We start from the raw sequence: 26,118 nt of genomic DNA, 5'->3' as shown, positions 1-26,118 counted from the left end.
ACACACACACACACAGTTTACAGGCATAGCAGATAATGCAGATAGGATTGACCTTTCCGTCATAAGGAGTAACGTACTTCTGAGAAGCCATTGAACCTAAAATTGACATGAAGATAGATGGATGCAGTTGATGGTAAAACTGAACCATTTTTCAAAGGCAGGTGTAGAACCACATTGATGTGTGTATCTTTATTTTTGTGATTAATGCTATGAAGAATACAGGATTTGCTTCAACAGCATGAGTTATGGAGTCCAGCCTGAATTTCTTGTTTTCTTATATTTCTTATGTTTAGTTACTTTTTATCGTTCTGCATAAGTCTTATCAAAAGGTTGAAGTGTTGAATTTGAGATTCAACACTTCTACCTTTAAGTATTGTTTTATTTGGATTCTTCAGAGATATTTGGTAGTGCCACATGACATACTCATTCCTGGGATGAGGGATGTAGGATTAGGCAAGAGGTTGGTGAGGTAATGATAAATTTAGTTTACTGAGATCTGCAAGAGGATGGTGTATTTCCAGGTATAGAATGTCTCCGAAGTAATACGAGTGAATGAGGAATCATATAGCAGGAATCATATAGATCTGCAAGAGGATGGTGTATTTCCAGGTATAGAATGTCTCCGAAGTAATACGAGTGAATGAGGAATCATATAGATCTGCAAGTGGATGGTGTATTTCCAGGTATAGAATGTCTCCGAAGTAATACGAGTGAATGAGGAATCATATAGCTAATCATGAGGAATTTTCATTTACATTGGAGCATTTCCATGGTATTAGAAACTATAAGAACTATAAGATAAGAAATGGATGTCAGTTGTGCCTGGGACATTAAGGCACATTTTTGAGGAAAACAATATCATACTTCATATCCAGTATCAGGAGGATGGGACATAAACTAAGTAAGCAGTACAAAACTAAGGCACAATCTGTTCATGAGAAGAAATTAACTGAGCAGGCAAAAATTAAATCCTAAAAGAGATGTTTTGATATGTAGTAAGTAAAAGAAAGAATTGTTATGGAAGATTAACTGATGAATACTGAAGCAGAAGAAACAGTTGAGATACTGAGTGATTACTTTGTAAGCATATTTGTCATCCAGTTAGAGATAATGCAGTGACTGATATTATAGGAACCAATGTGAAACCTGGATTCTAGGCAGAGAAGATGTAAGAAGTTGGAGGCTTTTGAAATGTGGTGCTGTTGCCACATGAACAAAATAAAATGGACAGGAAAAAAATCAAACCAACAAGTCCTGCGGGAGATAAAGGAAACAAGAACTCTAAATTGATCAAAATGAATTAGTTGGGATAGGTGGTTTGGACATATACTTCGACATGATGGACTTGTAAAAAGAATAATTGAAGGCAAAATAGAAGGGAAAAGAAGAAGAGGCAGACCAAGGAAAAGCTTTCTTGACCAAGTCAAAGACAGCATGGGTTTGAGGAGTTACCAGGAGGTTAAGAAGAAAGCCAATGACAGAGTGGAATGGAGGAAATTGCTGCTGAACTACCAGGCCCAAGACTGATGCAACTGATGATGATATCATAGAATGGAGAATTGGAAGGAAAGGAGATCATTGCTGCTTGGGACCTGTTCAGGAACTGTCTGGCAGGGGCAATGTCTGAATGCATTCTGAAGGTTGAGAGATCAAATAAAGTAGGTGTGAAATGGATGAATGAAGAGTTAAAGCATCAAATTTGGAAGAATGTGTTATGGAGACAGCATAAGATGAGTAGTGGGTGGTAATAGTCGGTTGCACTAGGAGTACAAATTGCAAACAAGAGAGGTATATCACTTGGTAATGAATACCGAATGTGCAGTATGAACATCGGTTAGCTAATGAGGCCAAAAGAAATTTAGGGAATTTTTTTGACATGTGGCCAGTAGAAGAAAGAATGAGTATGGAAGGATGATACTTGCTGGATAGAATGGTAGAAAAATATTAACTAATGAGGATAAAGATGTTAAATGAGCAATTCATAAAGATATTTTATCCTTATGAAAATAACATTAGGCAGAAATTGAGAGCAGTTGGGAGGGAGGAGGAGCCATTGATGGTTGGTAAGCAGGAATGAGGAATTGAGTAAACTTGATGTCGACAAAGCCATGGGACTTGATGGTGTGTCACCATGTGTCTTGAGGGAATGTTTCAGGGAGTTAACAAGAGCTTTACTTTACCTCTTTATTATTATCCTAAGACCCCCATGGAGTCAAAGACTCATCTAGGAGCTGTGTCATACACACAGCTCATCATACCTTGCCTTAAACACATTCATATTCCTCTGCAGACATCACATGCTCAGGCAATGCATTCCATTTCACAACTCTCCATGCAAAAAACCTGCTTCTTGCTATCTTTCTCACACTCTTCTTATTCAGCTTCTAGGGATGACCTCTTGTTCTTCCCTGATCTCCTACCATTTTATATTGCCATAATTAAAATCATCCATAATGATCACACTCTTTTTATTTACTTGGCTAATTTGATTGTACATTTCATGATCACCACCATTCACGTTTCCAAGTCTATAGCAATATCCAACTAAGTATTTCAATCTAATCACCTCTATCTCACACCATGCTGCCTCAAAACCATTGCCACTATTTCCCTCTTGCATCTTTACCTTGTATGGACATAACTCTTTTTCTATCATTGATAGCACTCACCCATCCCTTTTTTTTACCCTTTCCATCTTGGCGGAATACATCATACCCTTCTATCTCTATTCCTGTTGTGATGTCATCCTCATCCAACCATGTCTCACTTATTTCAACAATTTTTGGGTGAACAAACTCAATCAATGCAACCATTTCATTTGCCTTGTTTCTTATACTCCTAGCATTTGTATACAAACATAACAACTCATTCCTAAATCTATAACAAGCTTTACTGATACCACTTATTAGACGTGACTTCTCCATACATTTCTCGAGCCATTTCTTTTTCTCCTTATTCATCCAAGAACCTTGTTCAAATGATCCTAGGTCATTCTCTTCCCTTTTTGTCTGCACATGCATTCACATCCTGTTGGAACACCAGCCTTTCTCATGCTGTGTTCCCCTGTCAACCTTAGAGTGAACATGAGTTTTAGATTTGCCTGAATTCCAAAGGAGAGGAAAGAGGGCAAAATTGTTCCCTTCATCAAGGGGGTTAAAGGGTGATAAGATAGGTTTTGAATTACAAGCCAATCTGTCTATATATATTTGTACTAAAGGTGTTAGTGAGGTTAGTGCAGACCAGGATTCAGAATTAGTTGATGACATCATATCAGCATGGTTTTGCTAGAGGAAGATCATGTTTTAGCAATTTACTTACTTGCTATAAGACAATAGGTGAATTGGATAAAGGGGATGTATACATAGTAGTATATTTAGATTTTGCTAAAACCTTTGATAGATTACCACATGAGAAGCTGGTAATTAAACTGGAATGGATGGGGTTGGATAGTAGATTAGTGCACTGGATTGGGGATTGACTGTCTGATATCAGCAAATTGTGTATGGCAGAACGATATCTCAGAAGGGGAAAGTCACTAGGGCTGTGTCTCAAAGGTCTCTTTTAGGATCATTGCTGTTTACTTTGTATGTAAGTGATATTAGGAAGGGCTTGAATGGTGATATACACTTGTTTGCAGATGATGCAAAAAGAACTATGAGGAGTAGAATGGAAGCTTGTAGACATGAATAAACTCTCTGAATGGGTGAATAATGAGGCTACTAGTTCAGTGTACCAAAGTATAAGATTTTAAAGTTTGGAAAGCAGAATATAACACTGGTGGGGGATAGCTTGGAGCAGGTGGAAGAGATTAGGAATCTGGGGATGTTGGTGGATAAGGACCATACATCTCAGGGACATTTCGCTAAAATTATGACATGTAGGAGTAAGGATGTTATGATTCCATTGTATAAGGCTTTGATCAGACTGCATATGGATTGCTGTGCACAGATTTGGTCACTGGGTTTTCAAAAGGATGAAGAAATGTTGGAAAGGATTCAGAGACAATTGACTAAGGTGGTTTCTGGAATGTAGAGTATGAAGGCAGATTGAGGGATTGCAAGTTGCAGAGTCTAGTGGAAAGAAGGACGACGCGGGACATGATCAAGAGATATAAATTGGTAAGGGGGTTATTACCAGATTAATATGGATTGCATTTTTCATATAATGGGTGGAGACAGAGGGAGAACAGGAGGCCATTCCTGGAAGTTGAATAAGAAGGGTATGAGCAAAGGAGCTAGGAATAGTTTTTTTGCATGGAGAGATGTGGGTTATTGGAATGCATTGCATGAAAGTGTAGTGAGTGTGGAGACAATGAATGCATTTAAGTCACTGTATGATGAGCTGTGTGTGATGGAATAATAATATCATAACATCGTCTCAAAATAAAGCTGACTTCCTGGTATCATTCCTCTCTAACTTCAGCTTAGATGAGCAAAGCAAATCATCTGTTATTATAACAAAAACAGCTCAATGCATGGCCTCCTTTATTCTTTTATCAGAAAGATATCACAAGAATTATGAATATCTAGGATACCAACAAATCTTCTGGTCTTAATAGTATTCCTTCTCATTTTGGTTGATATTTATGCTCCATAATTAACATGCATCCTGTATCTATAATACTCATCAGTTATCTATGTAACAGCATGGAAGTATATCTATAACTAGTTATTCCCCATAAAGAGAGATGCAAGTCAGCCATCAAACTATCACCTCGTTGCCTTCATGTGAGCTCTCTTGAAAATAAAGTATGAAGGTCCTTAACAATAAACCTCTTTACTATGTGGCAGCCCATCTATTTATCAGTGGCTACCAATGTAAATTATGCCTCTTTTAATCTATAGCAGAGCTAGTCATTACTTAGCTTTGGACACTAGCCCCAGAAGGATTTGGAGAAACTTGTATAGTCATGCTTGATATTTCCAGGGAATTTGATTAGGTCTGGCACAGAAGTCTATTTGCCCAACCATTATCTTATGGTGTACCTTCCATCTTTTGCAATTGGCTCATCATTTTCTCCTCTTGTCATTGACTATTTGTTAGAGTGAATGGTCTCTCCTCGGATTTCCCACCAGTTTCAAATTACCCAGATCTTTTGTACTTTTCCTCCTATATGTAAATCACCTAGTTTCACTAACCTAAAAATTCTAACCATAGTTTTGCTGGCAGTACGCTTCATTCCTTTGAAAACATAGTGCTAAAACATACAAAGCTCCAAGTCCTTCCATAACAGAAGTAAAACATTGACCTCTTTCTTCAGAGGGATGGGAAACAACCTTTTCAAATGCAGTGTTACCAAAATACAGTCTTGTCTTATTTCTCCAAAGGATGATTTCACTTCATCTCTCCTTACATTGATATTCAACTTTCCAGAGAAGACCAGATTTTCATTTGATGCCTCTAGCCTTCAGTAATACAAACACATCTCTTCCTTATCTTTCTCATCCTTCAAAAACTTCTTGTCATTTGTGCTCAAGATTCATTTTACTTACATAGCTCAGCACCTATCTGAATGTCAGAGTTATCCAATTTTGAAATACTGTTTTCATATTTGAGGTAATGCATCCAATACTTCCCTAAAACTGCTTGCTTTCTAGAAAAGGACATTCATAAATGATTTTCTATCAGAGACTTATTATGGTCTTTTCTATAATATTCTGTTTCTGTCTAATATCTCTTCTGTAGGTATTTTCATGGTTTACTCTGCCACTGAACTGTTTTTTTTTTTAATTTTATTATTATTTTTTTATCATTCCTCTATTTTCTTTAATCCCTTGATTACCTATTCATGATCCATCAGCAAAACTACTTAATTAACTTATCATCTTCATTTTTCATTCTGTTCACTTCTATCCTCTGTAATAGTGGACAAAATAACTCACTTTCCTTATGGATTACAGTTTTTTTCAGTTGTTCAAACATAATCATTTGCAAAATCTGTAGCAGTGTCGTTCTATGAAAAAAAAGACACTAAAAAATAAGAATTAATAGAAGATTAGCTTTGCAACCTTTCCTCTATTTTGAATTACATGGAAGATGATATGGTACATATTATGTCAAGACCGGAAGAAGAAGAACAAAGAGTGAAGATGACATTGCTGCACTTCGGTCTAATTTGACTGCTATTATGACTACAAAATTGAGCTTGCCATATTCTGTGTATCAGAACATAAAGTAATTTATTTATAAGCTAAATTTCATGGTTATCTGTTGTATTAATGAAGAGCATGTGGAGGAAGTGGAATGAGCAAAGATTGATCTGGATTTATTGGTGAATAATAAGTTGAAGGTTAAGAATCACAGATTGGAGATTGTGAAGCAGTCATAGATTGGTGGCTGTGATGATAAGCATTCTGACAAGTGGGCAATAAGGTTGCAATCTCCTTGTATAAAGTATGGATAAGCATTCTGATAGGTAGAGATAATGAAGTTGGGATCTGTTTGTACAAAGTACTGATTCATCCTTATTTTGAATTCCTTTGCAAATTTGAGCAGAGTAATTTTATAACATGCAAAAGGAAAGAGGGTGTGCAAATGCAAACCACAAAATACACGATCTTTTGTATGGATAAGGGGGTGGCTGATGGAAGATTAAGGTGTATTATATGATATGGTGAAATGGAATGAAGGAAATGGCACGTGAATAGTGTTATGTCACAGAAGAATATTTAGTTTCTTGCTGATTACAGTTAACTAGGGTGAGTTATTCATTAACTACTTAATGAAGGTGATAATAGAATGCCTGTCAGAAGAATTAAAAGACTGACGGTGTGTAGGCAAAGTACGATAATTGTCACATTATTGTTATGGCATTTTTGAGATGAAAAGATTGCAAGTTTGTATTTACATTGATCAAACTGGACTACCAGGAATTGATGAAGCTATGGGATTTGGAAGTGATAGCAGACCGTGTGTTGAAATTCAGAGAATATGTTTATTATAAGTGGGCAAAATTGCCTAAAAGATCATTTGGGTGTTAAGAAACACATCGACAATTAGGGATAAGGTAGTGTTTATCCCTTTTCATAAGGTTTGATGCTGCCACATATCTTATGAATTTAGTCCCTCAGAGTGGAACTATCATCAGAGTGGAACACTCACTCTGATGATAGTTCCACTGGAACCTTTCTGAGTTGCAAAAACTTGCTTGATAGACAGAAGATAGAAGATTTGATGGAAACATGCAAGTTACTGTAAGTTACTATAAGATTGATAATATTGATAGATTTATGGGATTGATGAAGAAGAAAATTTTCAGTTGAAGACATTGATGGTTTTTTCAGTACATGACAAAAAGGGAGGTAGAGAAAAGAGGATTGAATGAGGGAGGAGATCACCTCAGGAAATTGTGTAAAGCAAGTGCTTTATGACCAGAATGAATACAGTTGTCCTCCCCCCTCTACCTTATCCGTGGGGATTAAGTTCCAAGACACCCCACAGATACCCGAAACTGCAGATAGTACCAAACCCTATATATATTATTTTTTTTACTATACATACATTCCTATGATCAAGTTTCATTTATAAATTAGGCACAGTAAGAGATTAATGACAATAACTAATAATAAAATAGAACAATTATAACAACATACTGTAATAAAAGTTATCTGAATATGACTGGAATCTTAGCAAAGCATATGTTTATTATTATTATTTATTCATTATTTTATGAAGTCAAGAACTTTTACCTTTTTCACTTAAAAGGAAGCACTTTACAGCTTCTCTTTGGCATATCGGAATTGCCAGCATCACTACTCTTTCACTTTGGGGCCATTATTAAGTAAAATAATGGTTATTTAATGGATGCCATGGGAGTCGATCTGATAACCAAGAACTACCCAGAAAAGCTCGCAGTTTAAAGCTTATGAATTGTCTATTACTAAAAGAAAGAGCCATATTGCTTCATTTCGGTGATGTAAAATTACATAGGCGAAGTGGATACTAGATCCAACATTATTTCAAAGCCGAATGTTTGTGGAAACTATGAAAGTTTCGTAAGTTGACCTGCAAACTTACAAGAATACAATCTTTGGCATCCCCGAGTTGCCTTAGCTATTTAAGTCAAGTAGTGCAAGCTAAAGCAACTCGAGGACGCTAAGGATTGTATTCTTGTAAGCTCTCACTTCAACTTACAAAACTTTCATAGTTTCTACAAACATTCGGCTTTGAAATAATGTAGAATCAATATCCACTTTGCCGATGTAATTATAAATTGTTTATTTCTGGAATTTTCCATTTAATATATTTGGACTGCGTAACTGAAACCGCAGATAGCAAATCCGCAGATAAGGTGGAACCATGGTACTTGGTAACTTAGTTTAAGGAGATGTATGATAGGTTGTATGAATAATGATTAGTATGACCTTTGCTTATTATCTTTGGACTCAATGGAGATGCTAGAATGATAAAAAAAAGAAAAAAAGCAGGATCAGTATGGTTTTCATCAGTAGTATAGTTGGATTAGTATGGTAGGCAGAATGAGTGTGTTTTATACTTTGATATAGAGGAGTGAATGTAATGATTGAAATGTGATATCTTGATGGTTGCTGTCAAATATTAATTTGACAGCAACTTCTTCTTGTTAGAACTTATAACAGTAGGTCTTTGGGGGAGAGGAAATTCAGGGAATCAGTGAGAAAGTGGGTTAGAATTTTCCTGATTATGACTAGTGAAAGGTTGGAATGCATTACTCAGCTGTTTTCATTTCTTGACTCGATTATTGTTGTTGTTATTGTTGTACAGGTGTCTCCATGGAGTCAGAAGACTCATTGCAGGAGACCCAAACTATCTACATAATTATACCTCTCCTTGAACCCTTTAACAAATGCAGCACTCACAACCGACTCTGGCAACCCATTCCATTCATTCACAACTCTCCAAGCAAAAAATCTAGTCCTCACATCCTTATTAACGACACTTTTATTCACACTTTTAAACCCTGGTTCTCCAAAAGATGTGTGCCAAGGCTGTACAGATCGAACACCAGACATACCATAACTGGCTGAAATCAAGAACCTCATTCTCCTTTAGAGCTTATACCGAAGCCTGAAATAAATGCAAAAAAAAAATCAATGAATGAGTTTTCAATAAAAAAAAACACTCGATTTCGAACTCTCCAAAACAGAGTTCGAAAGAGTTAAAAGCAGGAAACTAGCAGCCTGTCCAAATGGCAGCCGAGCATTTTGGTCTCTCACCAAAGTAATTGTCTGTAACCTCTGTCCAACACTATTCCCACCCTTATCATACCCAGATGGATCTATTACATCATCACCCACAGAAAAAGCCAATCTTCTGGCTTCACACTTTGCTTCCAATGCACACATAACTGACAATGGTAAATGTCCCCCTCCCAACCATTCCCAACATGATGAGATCAGAAAAATACTGACCAAATTAGACACAAAAAAGTCTCCTGGCTCTGATGGCATTCCCCCAATTGTCCTGAAAGTTTACACACCAGAACTTACTCCTATCCTATGTCGGTTTAATGGAATATTTTATTTTATTTTATTTATTTATGTATTTATTAATTTATTTATTTTGTCACTAGAGGTCAGACAAAGAAAAAGATTAGTTAACAACGTAGATTTAATTTACCTTTATAGAGTGCCACAGTATGTAGCTTGGTTCCTATACACATGAATCCTTCTGATGACGACCTCAATACCGGAGTCGAAATTTCATGTGTTATTTTATTAATAATTAGTAAAATAATCATTTCAACACGTGTGTTTTGTGTCCCTAAATTCTTAAATATGAATAATACAATAGTGAGTGAAACTAAAGTCCTATCTAGGTGCTGTGCCTTCTATGAGCATTTGCAGGTGGCCTAGGATGTAAAGAGGGATCTCTGATAATTAATGTTTCCCAAATTTTGGGAAGTTTAATGCAATCGTATTTGTTTAAATTCGGTTGATTCCTGAGTGCAGATGCAGATTCAAAGAATAGTCTTTCTTTTTTGAATTTACTATGGTGGAGCATGGTGGTTTTTTTTCCAGGTGATCCTGTGGGTTGTATCCAAAACATGATCTGCAAGTCCAGATTGACCATAATCATAATTGCAGATGTATGCTTGTATTCTTCTAACCAGATGGTTGCTGATCTGTCTGTCCGAAGTAAGCCAGTTTACAGGCACAAGGTACTCTATATACTCCAAGCACTGAGAGAGGAGGGAGCTGGTCTTTGGTGGAATGGATAAGGGTAGCAAGTTTATGGTTGAGCTTAAAAGCTGTATGGAGGTTGTACTTTTTTAATGATTTTGGCTATTTTTTCTGATGTACCAGGGATGTAAGGTAATGTGATGCCATTTCTGAAGTCCTTCTGAAGAGATGTCGGGGAATGGGGAAGAACTTGATTATTTTTTTAATTCTGTAGTCACTGTAGCCATTGGAAAGGAAGGTGTTGTGTGTGTGTGTTTGAGTTCGGTTGAAAGGGCAGTTTCACTGGAACAAAGATTATGGGCTCTATTGGTAAGAGTTTTAATAATGCCATATTGCTGAGAGGGGTGGTGGTGGTGGAGAGTTTGTGAATGCATCTGCTTGTATGAGTAGGTTTTCTATATTACAGAGAAAGAAAGGTTACCACTAGGAAGGTGTTACTAAGGTGTCTAAGAAGGGTAAACTATTGTTATTTTCCTTTTCCATCGTGAGCTGGATTCTTGGATGTAGACTATTGAGGTAACTGAGGTAGAAATCTAATGTGTCTGGGCCATGAGGCCAAATAGAGAACATATCATCTACATATCTTAGCCAGATAGAAGGTTTTAGAGGGGAAGAGTCTATGGCTCTTTTTCAAAATTTTTCATGTAAAAATTAGCAAGAGATGGTGAGGGGGGGGGGAGAATCCATGGAAGGTCCCTATATCTGTTTCTAGATTTTGTTCTTCCAAGAAAAATAGAGTTGATGGCAAAGGAAAAGAGCTTTAAGATATCAGAAGGAAAAACGTTTTTAAGAGTATTAAGGTGTCAATTAGGGGAATATTGGTAAACAATATTTTTACCAATTTTTATATGTTTACCAATATTCCCCTAATTGACACCTTAACACTCATCTTGGAGCTCTTTTCCTTTGCCATCAACTCTGGTTATTTTTCTTGGAAGAACAAAATCTACAAACAGATAGAGGGGAACTGCCATGGATTCCCGCCCTCTTGCTAATTTTTAAGTTTTTTAAGCTTTTAAAAAATTTCTAATTTTTTAAAAATTCTAAAATTCTAATTTTAGAATTTTAAAAAATTCTAATTTTTAAGCTTTTAAGTCCCACCGTAAACTTGCTACCCTTATCCGTTCCAACAAAGACCAGCTCCCTCCTCTCTCTCTCTCTCTCTCAGTGCCTGGAGTATATAGAGTACCTTGTGCCTGTAAACTAGCTTACTTCGGACAGACAGGCAGATCAGCAACCATCTGGTTAGAAGAACACAAACATCTGCAATCACGATTATGGTCAATCTGGCCTTAGACCATGTTTTGGATACGACCCACAGGATTTCCTGGGAAAAAACCACCATGCTCCGCCATAGTAAATTAAAAAAATAGAAAGACCATTCTTTGAATCTGCATCTGCACTCAGGAATCAACTGAATTTAAACAAATCAGAGATCCCTCTTTACACCTAGGCCAACTGCAAATGCCCATAGAGGACACCCCACCTAGATAGGACTTTAGTTGCCCTCACTGTTGTGTTATATTTGTGTGTGTGTGTTGTTACAAAAAGTTATTTTGTAATCCCTGAAGATGTCTCTGTGATGGAGACAAAATATTGGAAGTATTAAAATTAGTTTTAATCTTTTCTCAGTGCTGATAATATTCCATTAAACCTCCAACATGAATTTTTCGCGGCATTTAAGCCTCAACACATGGACTCTCTCTCTCTCTCTCTCTCTTACTCCACTGGAATCTATCCCACAAACTGGAAATTGGCCTATATTCAGCCATTTCCCCAAAAGGGTGACAAGTCACTGCTGTCCAACTACTGCCCCATTTCACTTGCCTCAGTCCTTTCAAAAGTAATGAAAGAAATCATCAATTCCCAACTCCTACACTACCTTAAAGACACCCATCTAATAAGCTACTGCCAGTATGGATTCCATCGCTGCCAATCAACAGGAAATCTGTGGACAAATGCCATGGAGAAGTTTGGCGATTTCAAGTGGTTGCACTTGATATCTCCAAAGCCTTTGACTGGGTCTGGCACAAAGGTCTGACTTCTGTAGTTGGATTGCCAGCTTTCTGTCTGGACGCACACTGTGTGTGATGGTAGATTGCTCCCTATCCTCTCATAACTCTCTTCCTGCTATATATCAGTGACCTACTTCAGTTGACCTCCAACCCAATACACAGTTTTGCAGACGACACTCCTCGCTTTCATTTGATAAACTTTACCCTACACAACTCACCTCAACCTACAGAACATCAACCACCACCACCCTGAATTCTGATCTCCAAGCCATCTTACAAAGGGATTTGGTTAACCTCATCAATTTCAATGTTAATAAAACATAGTTCTGTCCTATTTCCCATAAAAAGAACCATTTTTTCCCAGTATCCTTTGACAATACCTAAATTTCCAGACATTTGAGATCTTTCTTCTTGGAATTACCTTCACATCAAACCTCTCCCAGCATAAACACATCACAGCCATTGCATCCTCTGCTTCTATAAAAAACTAGGATTTCTCTTTCGCTCAAGACGTTACTTCACCCCTGAACGTCTATTAACATTATACAAATCATAAATCTGCCCAGCTATTGAATACTGCTCTCACATATGGGGTGGTGTCTCTAAAAGCTCTCTCAAAATGCTTGACTCAATACAGAGGAGAGCAATTAGACTTATTAATGACCCATCTTTTACTAACTCCCCCCCCTCCACACACACACACACACACACTTTTGCACAGATGTTTGGTTTCTGCAGTATGATGTATATTCTACAAATATTTCCATGGGGAAATGCTCATCTGAAATAACATCAATAATTCCTCCACTCAGTATACTGAGCTTGTTGGAACACATTCAGCTGCTGCTCAACATCCATTCACAGTACATCTAGAAACAAACAGAACAAGTTTCTTTTTCTTCTCCTCCATCCCTGCTACTGCATTGTGGAACAGTCTCCCCTTCTGTGTTTCCCAAGGAATACATTTTACAGTCATTTAAATCAAATATAAACAAGTTCTTCCTTTCCCAACCCACTACTAGTACATGGTACTAATGTACTATAGGTTGATCAACAAACCTACTATGTATCATTTAAAAAACATTCTTCTTCTTTGAGTGCCATCTCCTATCGGAGGTTGGCGACCACCTTGGCAAATTTTGAGCGCTTCTCAGCTATTCTGAGCAGTCTCTCAGAGTTCATACCAGTCCACTGTCTGATATCTGCCAGCCAAGATTTTCTTCGTCTTCCTTGTCCTCTTCTTCCATTTATCTTCCCTTTTATAATCAATTGAAGTATCTTATATTTTTCATTACAAAGTAGGTGACCAAGATATGCAGTTTTCCTTCTTTTTATGGTATCTAAAAGTTCACGTGATTTCCCCATTTGTTCCAGTACTTCCTGATTGGACGTTTTTGCTGTCCATGGGATTTTTAACATTCGTCTGTATAACCACATCTCAAAGGCTTCAAGTCTTTTTATTGATGTTGTCTTCAAGGTCCAAGTTTCTGCACCGTACAGCAGTACAGACCATACATAGCATTTAACCATGCATACTCTAAGTTCTAAGTTTAAACTGCGGTTACACAGTGTTGATTTCATCAAGAGAAAATTTTTTCTTGCCATTTCAATTCTAACTTTTATTTCCATTTCTGGATTGCAATCTTCATTTAACCAGCATCCGAGATATTTAAACTTTGCCACTCTTTCTATTTGTTTCCTATTTAAAGAAAGTGCTAAATTAAGAATTGGTTTCTTACTTATGACCATGAATTTAGTTTTGGTGATATTTATTTTTAATCCCATTTTTTCACTCTCTGCATTTATTAGTTCCAAAAGATTTTGAAGATCCTGAATATTGTCAGCCAGAAGAGCTGTATCATCGGCATATCGGATGTTACTGATGATTTCACCATTTACACTAATCCCTTCCTTTCTTCCTTCCAAGACTTTTTGAAATATGGCTTCTAAGTAGATGTTAAAAAGAAGAGGTGACAGCACACATCCTTGCCTTACTCCTCGTTTGATGTTAATGGAGTCTGTAATAATGTCATCAACTTGAACAGATGCCTTTTGGTTCCAATATAAGTTTTCAATGATCCTGATGTCTTTACCATCTAATCCAATTCTTTTTAATAGTACAATCATTTTAGCATGTTGGACTTTGTCAAATGCTTTCTCGAAGTCGATGAAGCAAATGAATATTACCTTGTTTTGGTCAATACATTTTTGAAATAAGATCTGAGAACAGAAAAGGGCCTCTCTTGTTCCCAAGCCATTTCTAAAGCCGAATTGGGTATCACTGATGGTGTCTTCACATTTTCTGTATATTCTTTTTTTGAATTATTTTCAGAAACATTTTGAGAACATGACTCATTAGGCAGATCATTCTATAGTCATTACAAGTTTTTGCATTTACTTTTTTAGGTAGCATGATGAAGGTCGACTGTAACCAGTCTTGAGGGATTATGCCTATATCGTAGATCTTATTAAATAGCTTTACTAATATGTTAATGTTGTCACCTTCTAATAACTTTACTATTTCTGCTGGTATTCTATCTGGTCCTAGGGCTTTACCATTTTTAGCTGAGTTTAATGCACATTCTACCTCTGATTTTAGAATGCATGGACCTTCCATATGTTCATAAGTATTTTCTGGGTTCTGTCTGTTATCAGTAAAGAGTTCTTCTATATATTTCACCCATTCTTGTATTTTGTCATCCTTTTTGGATATAATTTCTCCCTTTTTGTTTCGAAGGATACAGAATTGTTTTTTCTTATATATACTTGAGGTCTCTTTCATCTTTTTGTGTAGATTAAAATTGTCATGTTTTTCCCATAGAATTTCTATTTCTTTACATTTTTCATTCATCCAGATTTCTTTTGCTTTTTTGATCTTGTGTTTAATAATTTTCTGAACCTCTGTATATTTTGTTGGATTATGATTTTTATATGATCTGGATTGATCCATGAGAGAAAGAATTTCATCAGTCATCCAATCTTTCTTTTTTACTGCTCTATTAGGCCATTTAAACATTAAATAAAAATACCCTTCCAGGAATGACCCGTTCTGGTTTCTCCAACTAAGTGCTGAACATTTCCCCTGCATCATTCCTATAAAACCCTTCAAGAAACTTAAATGTTCCTATCATATCCCTGCTTTTTATTCTGTCAACCAACTTCTGCAATCCACACACCCTCAACCTGTCTTCATAGGATACATTCCACAGACCATTTGTCATCTTGGTTACTCACCTCTGAATCCTCTGCACTGCTTCCACATCCCCAAGCAACTCAGGAGACCAGAGCACAGTAATCCAGAGTGGATGTATCAAGGCCTTATAAAGGAGAATAACAACTTTCTTATCTCTATTTGTTAACTTGTTCTTCAATAGCCAAGTAATCTTATGGGAAACCTTAGCAATATGTCCTCTAAACTTTAACCCTCTGTCTACCACAACCCCCTAAATAGTATCAGAGGCAAGTGACCAAGATGGCAAATGGTATAGGAAATAACTTGAAAAGAAATATTCAGTTGTTTGCTGATGATGTGAAATTAGATATCGTAATAGTTAATCAAGGCAATGCAGAGACTTGCAGGGGCAATTTAAATAGACTTTCAGTATAGACAAAAGATAATAGGGTGTCAGTTCAATGTGGAGAAATGTAAAGTCATGCATTTTGGGATAAGCAGATTACAAGCTGGATATTACAGTGTCATCAATATAATACCCAGCTTGTAATCTGCTTATCCCAAAATGCACGACTTTACATTTCTCCACATTGAACTGACACCCCCATTCATTATCTTACATCCCATTACGTAATTTCACATTATCAGCAAACAACTGAATATTTCTTTTTAAGTTATTTCCTATATCATTTATATAATAAATTAAACAGCAATGGTCCCAGCACTGAACCTTGTGGCACACCACTAGTCACCTGTTTTTGCCTCGATTCTGCCCCCTCCATATACCACTTTTTGATATCTGTCCAGCAGCCACTCTCTCATCCACTTGGGCATGACTGACCCTTCACAAAGCCATGTTGCCCCTCATACAGTATCACATTTTTATCCACCCATTCTTGAATTCTCTTTTTGACCAGTTTTTTCAGTACTTTTACCACCACACCTGAGATATTGATTGGTCTATAATTTGCTACTGCAGTCTTAGAACCTCCTTTATCCAAGAGAATTATTTTGCCCTCTTTCCACTCCCTTGGAACTCTACCAGAGCTAAGAGTTAAATTAAAGCACCCAGTCAGAGGCATTACTAGTTCTCTCGCACATTCTTGCAAAACCTGAGCTGATATCCCATCTAATCCCACAGCTGTATTTACATTGAGATTCTGCAATATCCTAAGAACCTCCAATTCATTCACCTCTGTTTTCACATTAGTGTCTGTCACATATGTTAAAGCAATAAGCTCACTTGGATGATATATCCTTGCAAAATGGTCACTCCGTAACTCAACTGTTTTATCCGCTTTTGTCTCCTTGTGACCATCATCACTCATTAAGGTTAATCTTTCATAGTCATTTTCCTTCTGCTTGCCACATAATGAAAGAACTCTTTTGGATTTCCTTTGGCCTGCTTGGCTAGATTCTTCTCATAATCCAATTTTGCTTTTCCTGCCATACTGGTCACCTTTCTTGCCTCAGCCTTGTACTGTTCATGAGTTTACTTAATATATTTATTATTATTACGTAGCACCTCCAGGGAGTCCAAAGACTCATCGAGAGAGGGCACCTACTATACAGCTCTCCGTCTCCACCCACCACCCGCAACTACCTTCATAATCTACACCAACGCCATCTACTGCCAACTACCACCACTAGTATTTTCACAGACAATTACAAACATTCATGCCCATGGCAGGATTCAAACCCGCAACCTTTTGGCTGGAAAGCAGAAACGCTAACGACTCGGCCAATCAGGCCGGCAAATGACCTTTCTCCTTATATACCCTCCACAGCATTTCTTCTTCTGCAGCTTGCGCTTAATGATATTACTTATCCATCTAACTCCTACCTGATTAACCCTCCTGACTTTAGGTATGCAATTTAGTATTGCTTCTGGGTGGCTTATTATTTTAATAGGCCACCCAGGTTGGGTTTCTTACAGCTCTTAACAATAGCGATAATAATAAATATAAATATCTTTTTTATTTAATGAACATGTATTTAAATATTTATATCAGATATACATTTGATATTTAAGTCAGTAAATTGTCAGTTGTCTTAATATTGCTTTGTTACTCATAGGGTAATATGGAATTCATTCAGGATAATGATCAAGCAGTTATCAAGAACAAGAATAATTTGAAACTGTTAGCTGAATTACTTGGTGTTACACAGGAAACACTTAGCAAGGCTCTCTGTCAACGTGTCATTGCAGCCAGAGGAGAGGTTATGGAGAAAGGGCATACTATTTCAGAGGCTCTGTATGGACGAGATGCATTTGCAAAGGTAAATGCTTTTTTTTTATCTTTATACATTCATTTTAATAATGAATTAGATTTTTTTTTTTTTTAAATAAAAGAAGATTTTTTTTTTTCCAATTTTAACTCAACAGGTATAGCTAATAATTAATTGCCCTCCTGAGTCACACAGAGAGAGAGAGAGAAAGAAATGAAGAATAAACAGCAGAGGGTTTCAGAAAATATTAGGGGAGAAGAAAGCAGGCATGATAATAATTTTGATTGATAACTCTACTTGAGGGAAAAATTGTGCATGAATCAAGATCAGCATCATCTGAGAAGGCTTTTACAGATCAACAGAACTTTCTGCTTGCAGCAATTGACCGAAGCATCTAATGAAGGCCATTCCCAACCTGGATCTCACTGAACTATGTGCAGGGAATCGAAGAGGATCGGAATTGGCAGTCACAAGCCTATATGGAAACTACTGTATTAAATCAAAGTTTCTAATTCATTGGCTGGTATGCTGTATTCATTGGCTGGTACTATTCCTACAAGATTGTCAGTGTAAATTGTCAGTGCAGTATTTTTGAGTGTGAAAGTAAAAGGCAGTTTATGAAATCAACAGAGTTAACGAGCATCAGAAAAGTTGAAGACTGCGTTATCTGCTGGTGATTGTGAGGTGCTTACCATTTTCTGGGATTGTGAACATTGAGAATTCATGCTAATATCATCACCTTTAATTTGAGCACTGTGTTGGAATTCTTGCGGAACTGAACACATTAGAAATTTGTTCTCTCAATCGGCATCTTTTTCTCCAAGAAAATAACGCATAGTCTGATATAAGCATACAGATAGTTACAAAAATTTGCTGACTTTATTTTATATGGTGAATAACTTGAGTCATCAACCATTTACCTTAGACTAATCTTCATTGATTTCTATCATTTTTGTCTCCTCGCAAAAGTCAAGGACTATTTTAGTGTACAGCATTCTATGTGAGATGATGATGTAGTTCTCTCAACACAATAATTAGATTTATTATGATAGACTCATGAAACTCTGAACACTGTATGGTGTTATGTCGCCATTTGTTATGTCGTGTCTCTTTTATCATTTAACGTTTCTCTTATAGTATCTATTTATACTTATATCTCACTTCCGTTAGTTAACTCTTTAATTCCTTATATATATATATATATATATATATATATATATACCTTGTACTATTTTTCCCTTTATAATAATTCCTTCTTATCCTTTCCTTATTACTATCTAATATCTTCTGCTTTAAACTTTATCTATTTCACTTAACTCAAACTTAATTCAGGCCGAATTACTGACAAGAGTGAAGCTGTTGGTTTGTGAGACAAAGGAAATGCTAATGGCAGATGCCTATCCCTTGTCTCAGCACTGGTTCTAATTCCTTATTCAGACTCAGAGAAAGTTATTTTTCTGCTGTGCCACTCTGAATCCTAGATTTGACAAAGCTTGTATCACCAAGGAATTAGAACCCAGTCAGCATTCAATCTTATCAGCTATAATTCTCATATCTGCAGTCATGTCCTATTACTATCTATTCTCCCGCTAAGGTTTGCAAATTTTATGAGCAAGTGCAATAGGTACAAATCTCAGGCAAGACAGCATTTAGACTTTAAACAAAACATTTAATTCAAGTAAAGACATGTAATACACTTTATGACACTAAATTATACAAGCAATTAAAAAGTAGGTAAAGAATTAGCATTTTAGCTTACAATTACTCATTCTCTCCCATGGATTGCAATCTGAGAATCTTATTCATGATATCTAAACATTTACACTTGTTATGTTACTGTAATCCATTAATTCCATTCACATTATATCCAATAATTCTATTCACATTATATAGCAGACTTAATTAATTCTCCTTACAATCTCTCACAAGATTATTTCATACAATAACTTTCTCTATCTCTTTCATTTAGGAACTACTTTCTAGATACTGGCCATTGCATTATTTTATATACATTATTCTCTTCCTTTCACAATTAATCAATGAAACAGTCTCTAGAGTCTCTCCTAGCATTTACAATTAATCTTCCTAAACATTTCCACTTGTAAAAGAATGAAAAAAATGTACTTTACCAATCTGGCCTCATCACTAATCTCGTCTAGATATTCATCTTCGCCGTCTATTTCATTTCCCACATTTTCAGGATATTCTTTACAGATTCTTTCTCACTTTATATCGGGAAATCTCTGTAATCTTCTGCGATTATCATCTGCTGGGCTGGCTGCCGACTGGTAGGCTTCCAAGTCATTCTTTTGGAACCTCATCGAACAAAAGGAACACCACGGGGAGGCTCCACACCAGCTGGACCTACGAGGGCACAGAACACTCAAACAGCAGCAAAAGGGAAGACTTACTTCTGCGTTACATGCTGTTTTAAACTCCGCACCACATCATCAACTTCTACGTCAAGCTTCCTTAGCATCACTCGGCACCGCACGCAGAATCATCGCGCAACCTACGGAGTGTAGTAGTGGAAGGGGGGGGGGAAGGCACCGTGCTTACTAAAGGATATACCAGTGCACTGTAGTACATGTTACAGAAGTCGGCCATTTCGCATTATGGAATAACATTTCTTTCCTAGCAGTTGTTAGGTACTTACAGAGCAGTAACGATTAAACAGCTTAATATATTATAAAACTTTACAATACAATACAAGACAACATAAAACTAAATTATTCTCTGTTTAGTAAATTTTGATTGCTGTACAAGTGCCTATTTAGTCTGATAAATCATTATTTACTCCTAAAGCATAAGAACCATGTTAAGTCCGTATGAAACGTAATTTTCTGTAATTTAAATTTCATTCCGACTTAACAATGGTCCACAGAGATAAGTATGCCAATAAATAAGTAAATATGTGGATTTGCAAAATAAATTTCAAGGAAAAGTGCTCCTCCTTCCCTAAATATCTACTTTCATTACAGCAAAAAAAAAGTAGAAGTCATATTTATGTATACATTGTTATGAATTACATATTTATGTATTCATAACATTTATGTATTCTTGAGCATCTTTATGTATACATTGTTATGAATGACATCAAATTCCCACAAAAGATATCACAATGACATCTTAGCATGTAGTGATAAGTTATCTTGGTATTAAATATGATCTTGGGATATTATTATTATTAACATTTGACCTCCATGGAGTCAGAGACTCATCGTGAGAGGTACACACTATTGCACACAATACACAATAATGCTGCACACACTATTGTGTATTGTGTGCAATACACACTATTGCACACAATGTTTAAAACACTGTTGGAATTAATTCCAACAGTGCTTTAAACTGATTCAATGTGTCTACACCTACAACACACTCAGGCAGTGCATTCCACTCACCAACCACTCTCCATGCAAAGACCCTACTCCTTACTCCTCTGCTCACACCATATTTATATATATATATACAGTATATTTTGCTTTTTTATTATAGTGCATTAATTTCACTCACCTAATCACATGTTTGGAATTGTATGCAGCTTTCGCTGCAGGCAAGGTTATTTACAATAGTAGCCATATCATGAAGTAGTAATTAACATTTCAGACTTTGAACTTGGAGTCCAAAATCCTTTTAATAAACTAAACCAAACTTTTGATTTTCTTACATTTGCAAAGACACAAATATTGACTGTCACTTAACAGCATATGCTGTTGATTCAGTCTTTCCACTGTGATCCATAGTGATCAACTGATGTATTCTAGGTTTAACCCTGCCTCCAACAAGAATGCAGTAAAATTCATTACTGTGGTCAGATTAGGAAAGTCTCTTAATCTTATATTATCATGAATGACAATTTGAGGATGATAGTGTACTAGGAGTCAAAGTTTGGAGGACATATTACACAAGTGGGCTAAATATCACAAAGGATCACTTGGATTTGAAAAACACACAAATAAGAATATGGAGATTATTATACCTTAATTTGTTTTTGAAAATTATGGAGACAACTACCATGTTTGAATAAAAACTTTAGTTTAATATAACTAAAATCTACATTCAACGTTTTGCCCTTTATGTCAAGGTCATCTTCTGGAGCATAGAACTATACACAGAAAACAAGCTACACTACAATCAAACTGGTTTGTTCAAGATACTGACCAACCGCTGCAACAATTGTTGGCCTGACCTCTGGTGAAAAAAAAAAAAAACATCAACGCTAGAGTCCTATTATTAGTGTTATCTGCTGGTTGTAGAAATACATTGGGCGTAACAACAAGTATCTATCTATATACATATATTAATATCATGATTATACTTGTACATTCCAGCCAGTTGGTATGGAATGGTTTCTAATACTAGCTGAAGATTGGCTAGAGTCCCGACTTATGCTGGATCTTATATATTAGGTAGGCTGAATGTGTGCCATCCAGATCCTTGGAATTTTCATGCCATCTTTGTTGTTGATATTTGGGTGGTTTATGAGGATTTCACAGGCTTCCTTAAATTTCCTTTCATACCAGGTTTTTGTGTGGTGTAAAGAGCCGGTGCTTGTCCAGTTGATTTGGTGTAAGGTGTTAAGCACGTGGTCTGAGAGGCCTGCTTCACCATAATGGTTATGTTTAATATGTCTAATGTGTTCTTTCCTGCATATAGGGAGTGTCTGTCCTGTTTCACCAATGTAAAGTTAGTTACAGGTGCAGCAGATGCAATAGACTCCAGGATGTGCTAATGGGAGGAGAGGATCCTTAGAGGAGTTGAATATGGTTTTAAGTTTAGTGGGTGGTTTAAAGGTGGCATTGAGGTTATAATGTTGTAGGATTCTGTTGATTTTTTCTGATAACCCTTTAATGTATAGGATGGCTATGGTTTTATTTTACTGTAATCTAGATTCGTTTTTGTTGTTGTTTTATGGAGTATTTTATTAATAGTATTTTTGTTATAGCCATTATTGATGAATGTGTTGCTGATGATTTTTAGTTCTTGTTTCAGGGCTTGCTGGTTAGAGCAAATTGTTGTAGCTCTGTTTTTTTAAGGGTGTTAACGACTCCATATTTTTGTGATGGGTGGTGTTATGAATTAGCATGTATGTATTGGCCAATGTGTGTGTGTGTCGGTTTTCAGTAGACCGTGAAGGATAGACTGCCTGAAGGAAGACGTGTGACTAGTGTGTCTAGGAACGGGAGCGAATTTTGATTTTCGATTTCGATGGTGAATTGTATGTGTTCGTGTTGTTTGTTCATGTGGCTAAGGAATGTGTTTAGCGTTTGTCACCCGTGCAGCCAGATCACGAACACGTTGTCAACATATCTAAGCCAGACGGTCGGTCTTAGCATGGCGGAATCAAGAGCCCTTTGCTCAAAGGTTTCCATGTAGAAGTTAGCGATTGAGGGGGGGGGATAGCGGTGAGCTCATGACTGTACCTTCTTTCTGTAGGTAAAATTTGTTTTGCCACACGAAGTAACCGGACTGTAATACGTGGGCAAAGAGGGCCGTACTGTCAGACGGAAATTTGTTCTGTAGGAGGAGAATTGTGTCATTGATGGGGACATTAGTGAAAAGGACAGAAACATCGAAACTGACTAATAAGTCATCTTTGTCGAGTGTTATGGTTTTAATTTTGTTTATAAAGTGTTGTGTGTTTTTTATGTAGGAGGCAGAATGACCTACCAACTCCTTGAGTGTTGCCGCTAATTTCTTGGCTAAGTGGTAATTGGGACTGTCTATTCCTTCTACAACTGGTCGAAGGGGCACATTTTGTTTGTGTATTTTTGGGACCCCATATATTCTGGGGGGGGGCAGGCATAGTGAGGTTTGAGTTTTTTAACCGTGTCTGGTGGCCAAGAAGTGATGGACTTGAGTAGTTTCTCTGTTTTATCCTTTATCTTTTTTGTTGGGTTATAATTTACCAGCTTATATGTGTTGTTATCGGCTACTAGTTGATTCATTTGAAGTACGCATGTTGATCTGTCAAGGACGACAGTGGCATTGCCTTTATCTGATTTCATTATTATTATGTTTTGTTTGGCTTTTAATGACTTAATTGCTGCTAGTTCTGTTTTTGTGAGATTCTGTATGGTTTTCTTAGTGTTCAGGACATTGCTAGTTTCTAGTCTTATTTTATATGCTATATTGTTAGGTAGGGACCTGATGCCTCTTTCTATGTAGTAGATAAAATCCAATTTGTTTACCTTTTTACGTGCTATTGCTTAGTGAAGTCCTTTATTCAGTAGCATAAGTTCGCCGTTGTTGAGGGTGTGGCTTGATAGGTTGATCACATGGTTCTTGCTTGCCGGTGGTTGGTTGCTCCTTGTCTCCCTTGTTTGTTATTCATTGTTGGTGTTTATCAAGAAGGAGGTCTTCTGATTGGATGGATTCCTGTGATTGGCTGCCATATTTTGCCGTTGTTTCAAACTTTGTGGAATTTGGTCTTGAGTTTTTCTTTATTCTTTTCCAGGGTATATTTGGCCGAATTGTCAGTAATTCTTTCAAGTACTTGTAGAATGTCTGGATTAATATAGTTCAATAGTTCAGATTGCAATTTTGAAACCAGATTTTGTGTTGTTGCTAGGTTTTGGTGCGCTGTTTGGATCTGTTCTCTGAGCATTGCTTTTTCTGTGCGGTCATAAATACGGAGTGCCTTAGCAGACATAAATTTCTTTTTTAGCCTGATGCAGATAGGAATAAGGTTATTGTCTCTGCATCTCTTTAAAAAGGCCAGCCGATTGATCAAAAGGGAAATACGAATCTTTAACTTACCATAGCGATTGCAGCGCTTGTAGGTATCATTTCCATGGATGATCTGAATCCTTTCTTTTAAGCTTACACAGTGATCCGAATGCATTTTTGAAAATTATGGAGACAACTACCGTGTTTGAATAAAAACTTTAGTTTAATATAACTAAAATCTACATTCGACGTTTCGACCTTTATGTCAAGGTCATCTTCTGCAGCATACAACTATACACAGAAAACAAGCTACACTACACAAACTAGTTTGTTAAAGATACTGACCAACCGCTGCAACAATTGTTGGCCTGACCTCTGGTGAAAAAAAAAAAAATTATACATCAACGCTAGAGTCCTATTATTAGTGTTATCTGTTGGTTGTAGAAATACATTTGGCGTAACAACAAGTATCTATCTATATACACATATTAATATCATGATTATACTTGTACATTCCAGCCAGTTGGTATGGAATGGTTTCTAATACTTTACATTATCCCAATGGTTGTAAACCTTTGATGTTTAAGTGCTGTGGGTGAATTAAGGGTTAAATAGTCTGGTTTCTTTCCCCTTCCACAGAGACTAAATATGGTATTATTGTAGTAATCAGGTTGGTTTTTCATTAATGTTACAAAAATCAGGTTAGTGTCTCACCAGCAGAAAACTGTTTACTACCTAAAGTCTTTTTACAAACATGCATGCTGAGATTTGTTTCCATTGCTTGTTGATTGGAGAGAGAGCATAGAGAGACTGTCACTTGGTCAACCTAACCAAGAAAGAGAAGTACTAGAAAGTATTATTTCCATCTTTATGAACTACTGAACCTGGCTGACAATGATATTCAAAGGCATTGTACTGCCAGACAAAAGATCACAAAGTCATTAATCACAGGATCACTGAAGTTAATCATGAATAGATGCAAGCAGTGTGATCTGATTTCTGCATTCAGAGAACAGCACTAGCAGAAATTCATCATTAGTTGACCATCTGTGATATTATTCTGCAAAAAAAAAAAAAAAATTCATAGCTTGCTATCAAAAAAGAAGGGCAGTAGTGTTTGGCATCATAAGGGTGTTCTTCTTGTTGATTTTTTTCAATTAGAATGACACCATCACTCCAGGATAACAGTAGCCAGCACTTTTTTTTTTGTCAAAAAAATAGATTCTAGTACACTTTTTTTTCTAGCCAAAAAAGTTGAATAAAGTGATACAGCATCCATGTTACATGTCATTGTTCATAAAGTGCCAGCATGCTGTACCATCGTGTACCATTTCAAAAAAAGCACTGAAATGGTATGCAGTGGTACAGCATGCTGGCACTTTAGAACAATGACACGTAACATGGAGGCTGTATCACTTTATTCAACTTTTTGGTACACAATGGTACTATTGTGTACCATTTCAAAAAAGCACTGGCAGTAATATGCGCTATTTGTGGTGACATATGTCCTGGGCTATTATGTGAAGGCTATTATGTGTTTATAGCAAGTAGCACTGCATGATAATGCAGTGCTACTTGCTATAAACTGCGCATAAGTGATTATGGTGCTGCAACCATCATAATCTTCCCGGTATAGTATCGCCACACTTTGTAGAGCTCCACTTGGCTTTCTGCTAAGAATGGTCGATTCATGCTGAAGGGTGGAAAGAAATTAAGGATGTATGAATTGGTCCCCAACATGCGAAATCACGTGCTTTCTTGTCTGTCGCTGTACTAGTTTAAAAACTACGATGTTCATAAAAGAAAAGCTAAATTTTCCAACCTGTAATAATAAACAAACTCATCCCAGAAGACGGATTGATTACCCTAT

At 36.6% G+C, this 26,118-nt stretch overlaps 1 protein-coding gene across 2 annotated transcripts in view; it reads left to right on the top strand.

Annotated features, from left to right (window-relative positions):
* The window catches only part of LOC150105454 (unconventional myosin-Id-like), a 435,962-nt gene that overhangs the window by 190,065 nt on the left and 219,779 nt on the right, over positions 1 to 26,118 (top strand). For both annotated transcript variants that reach the window (XM_090394828.1, XM_090394829.1), the window contains one exon: positions 17,424 to 17,627. In XM_090394828.1, coding sequence (XP_090250954.1) covers positions 17,424 to 17,627 — 204 coding nt within the window. The remainder of the gene's footprint in view (positions 1 to 17,423; positions 17,628 to 26,118) is intronic.

This window comes from Typopeltis vanoorti, chromosome 6 (genome assembly GCF_054136105.1).
Source record: "Typopeltis vanoorti isolate ZY-2024b chromosome 6, IOZ_Tvanoo_1.0, whole genome shotgun sequence".
NCBI classification, from domain to species: Eukaryota; Metazoa; Arthropoda; class Arachnida; order Uropygi; family Thelyphonidae; genus Typopeltis; species Typopeltis vanoorti.
The sequence above is the reverse complement of the archived record's forward strand: the minus strand, read 5'-3'. Positions and strand labels throughout refer to the sequence as shown.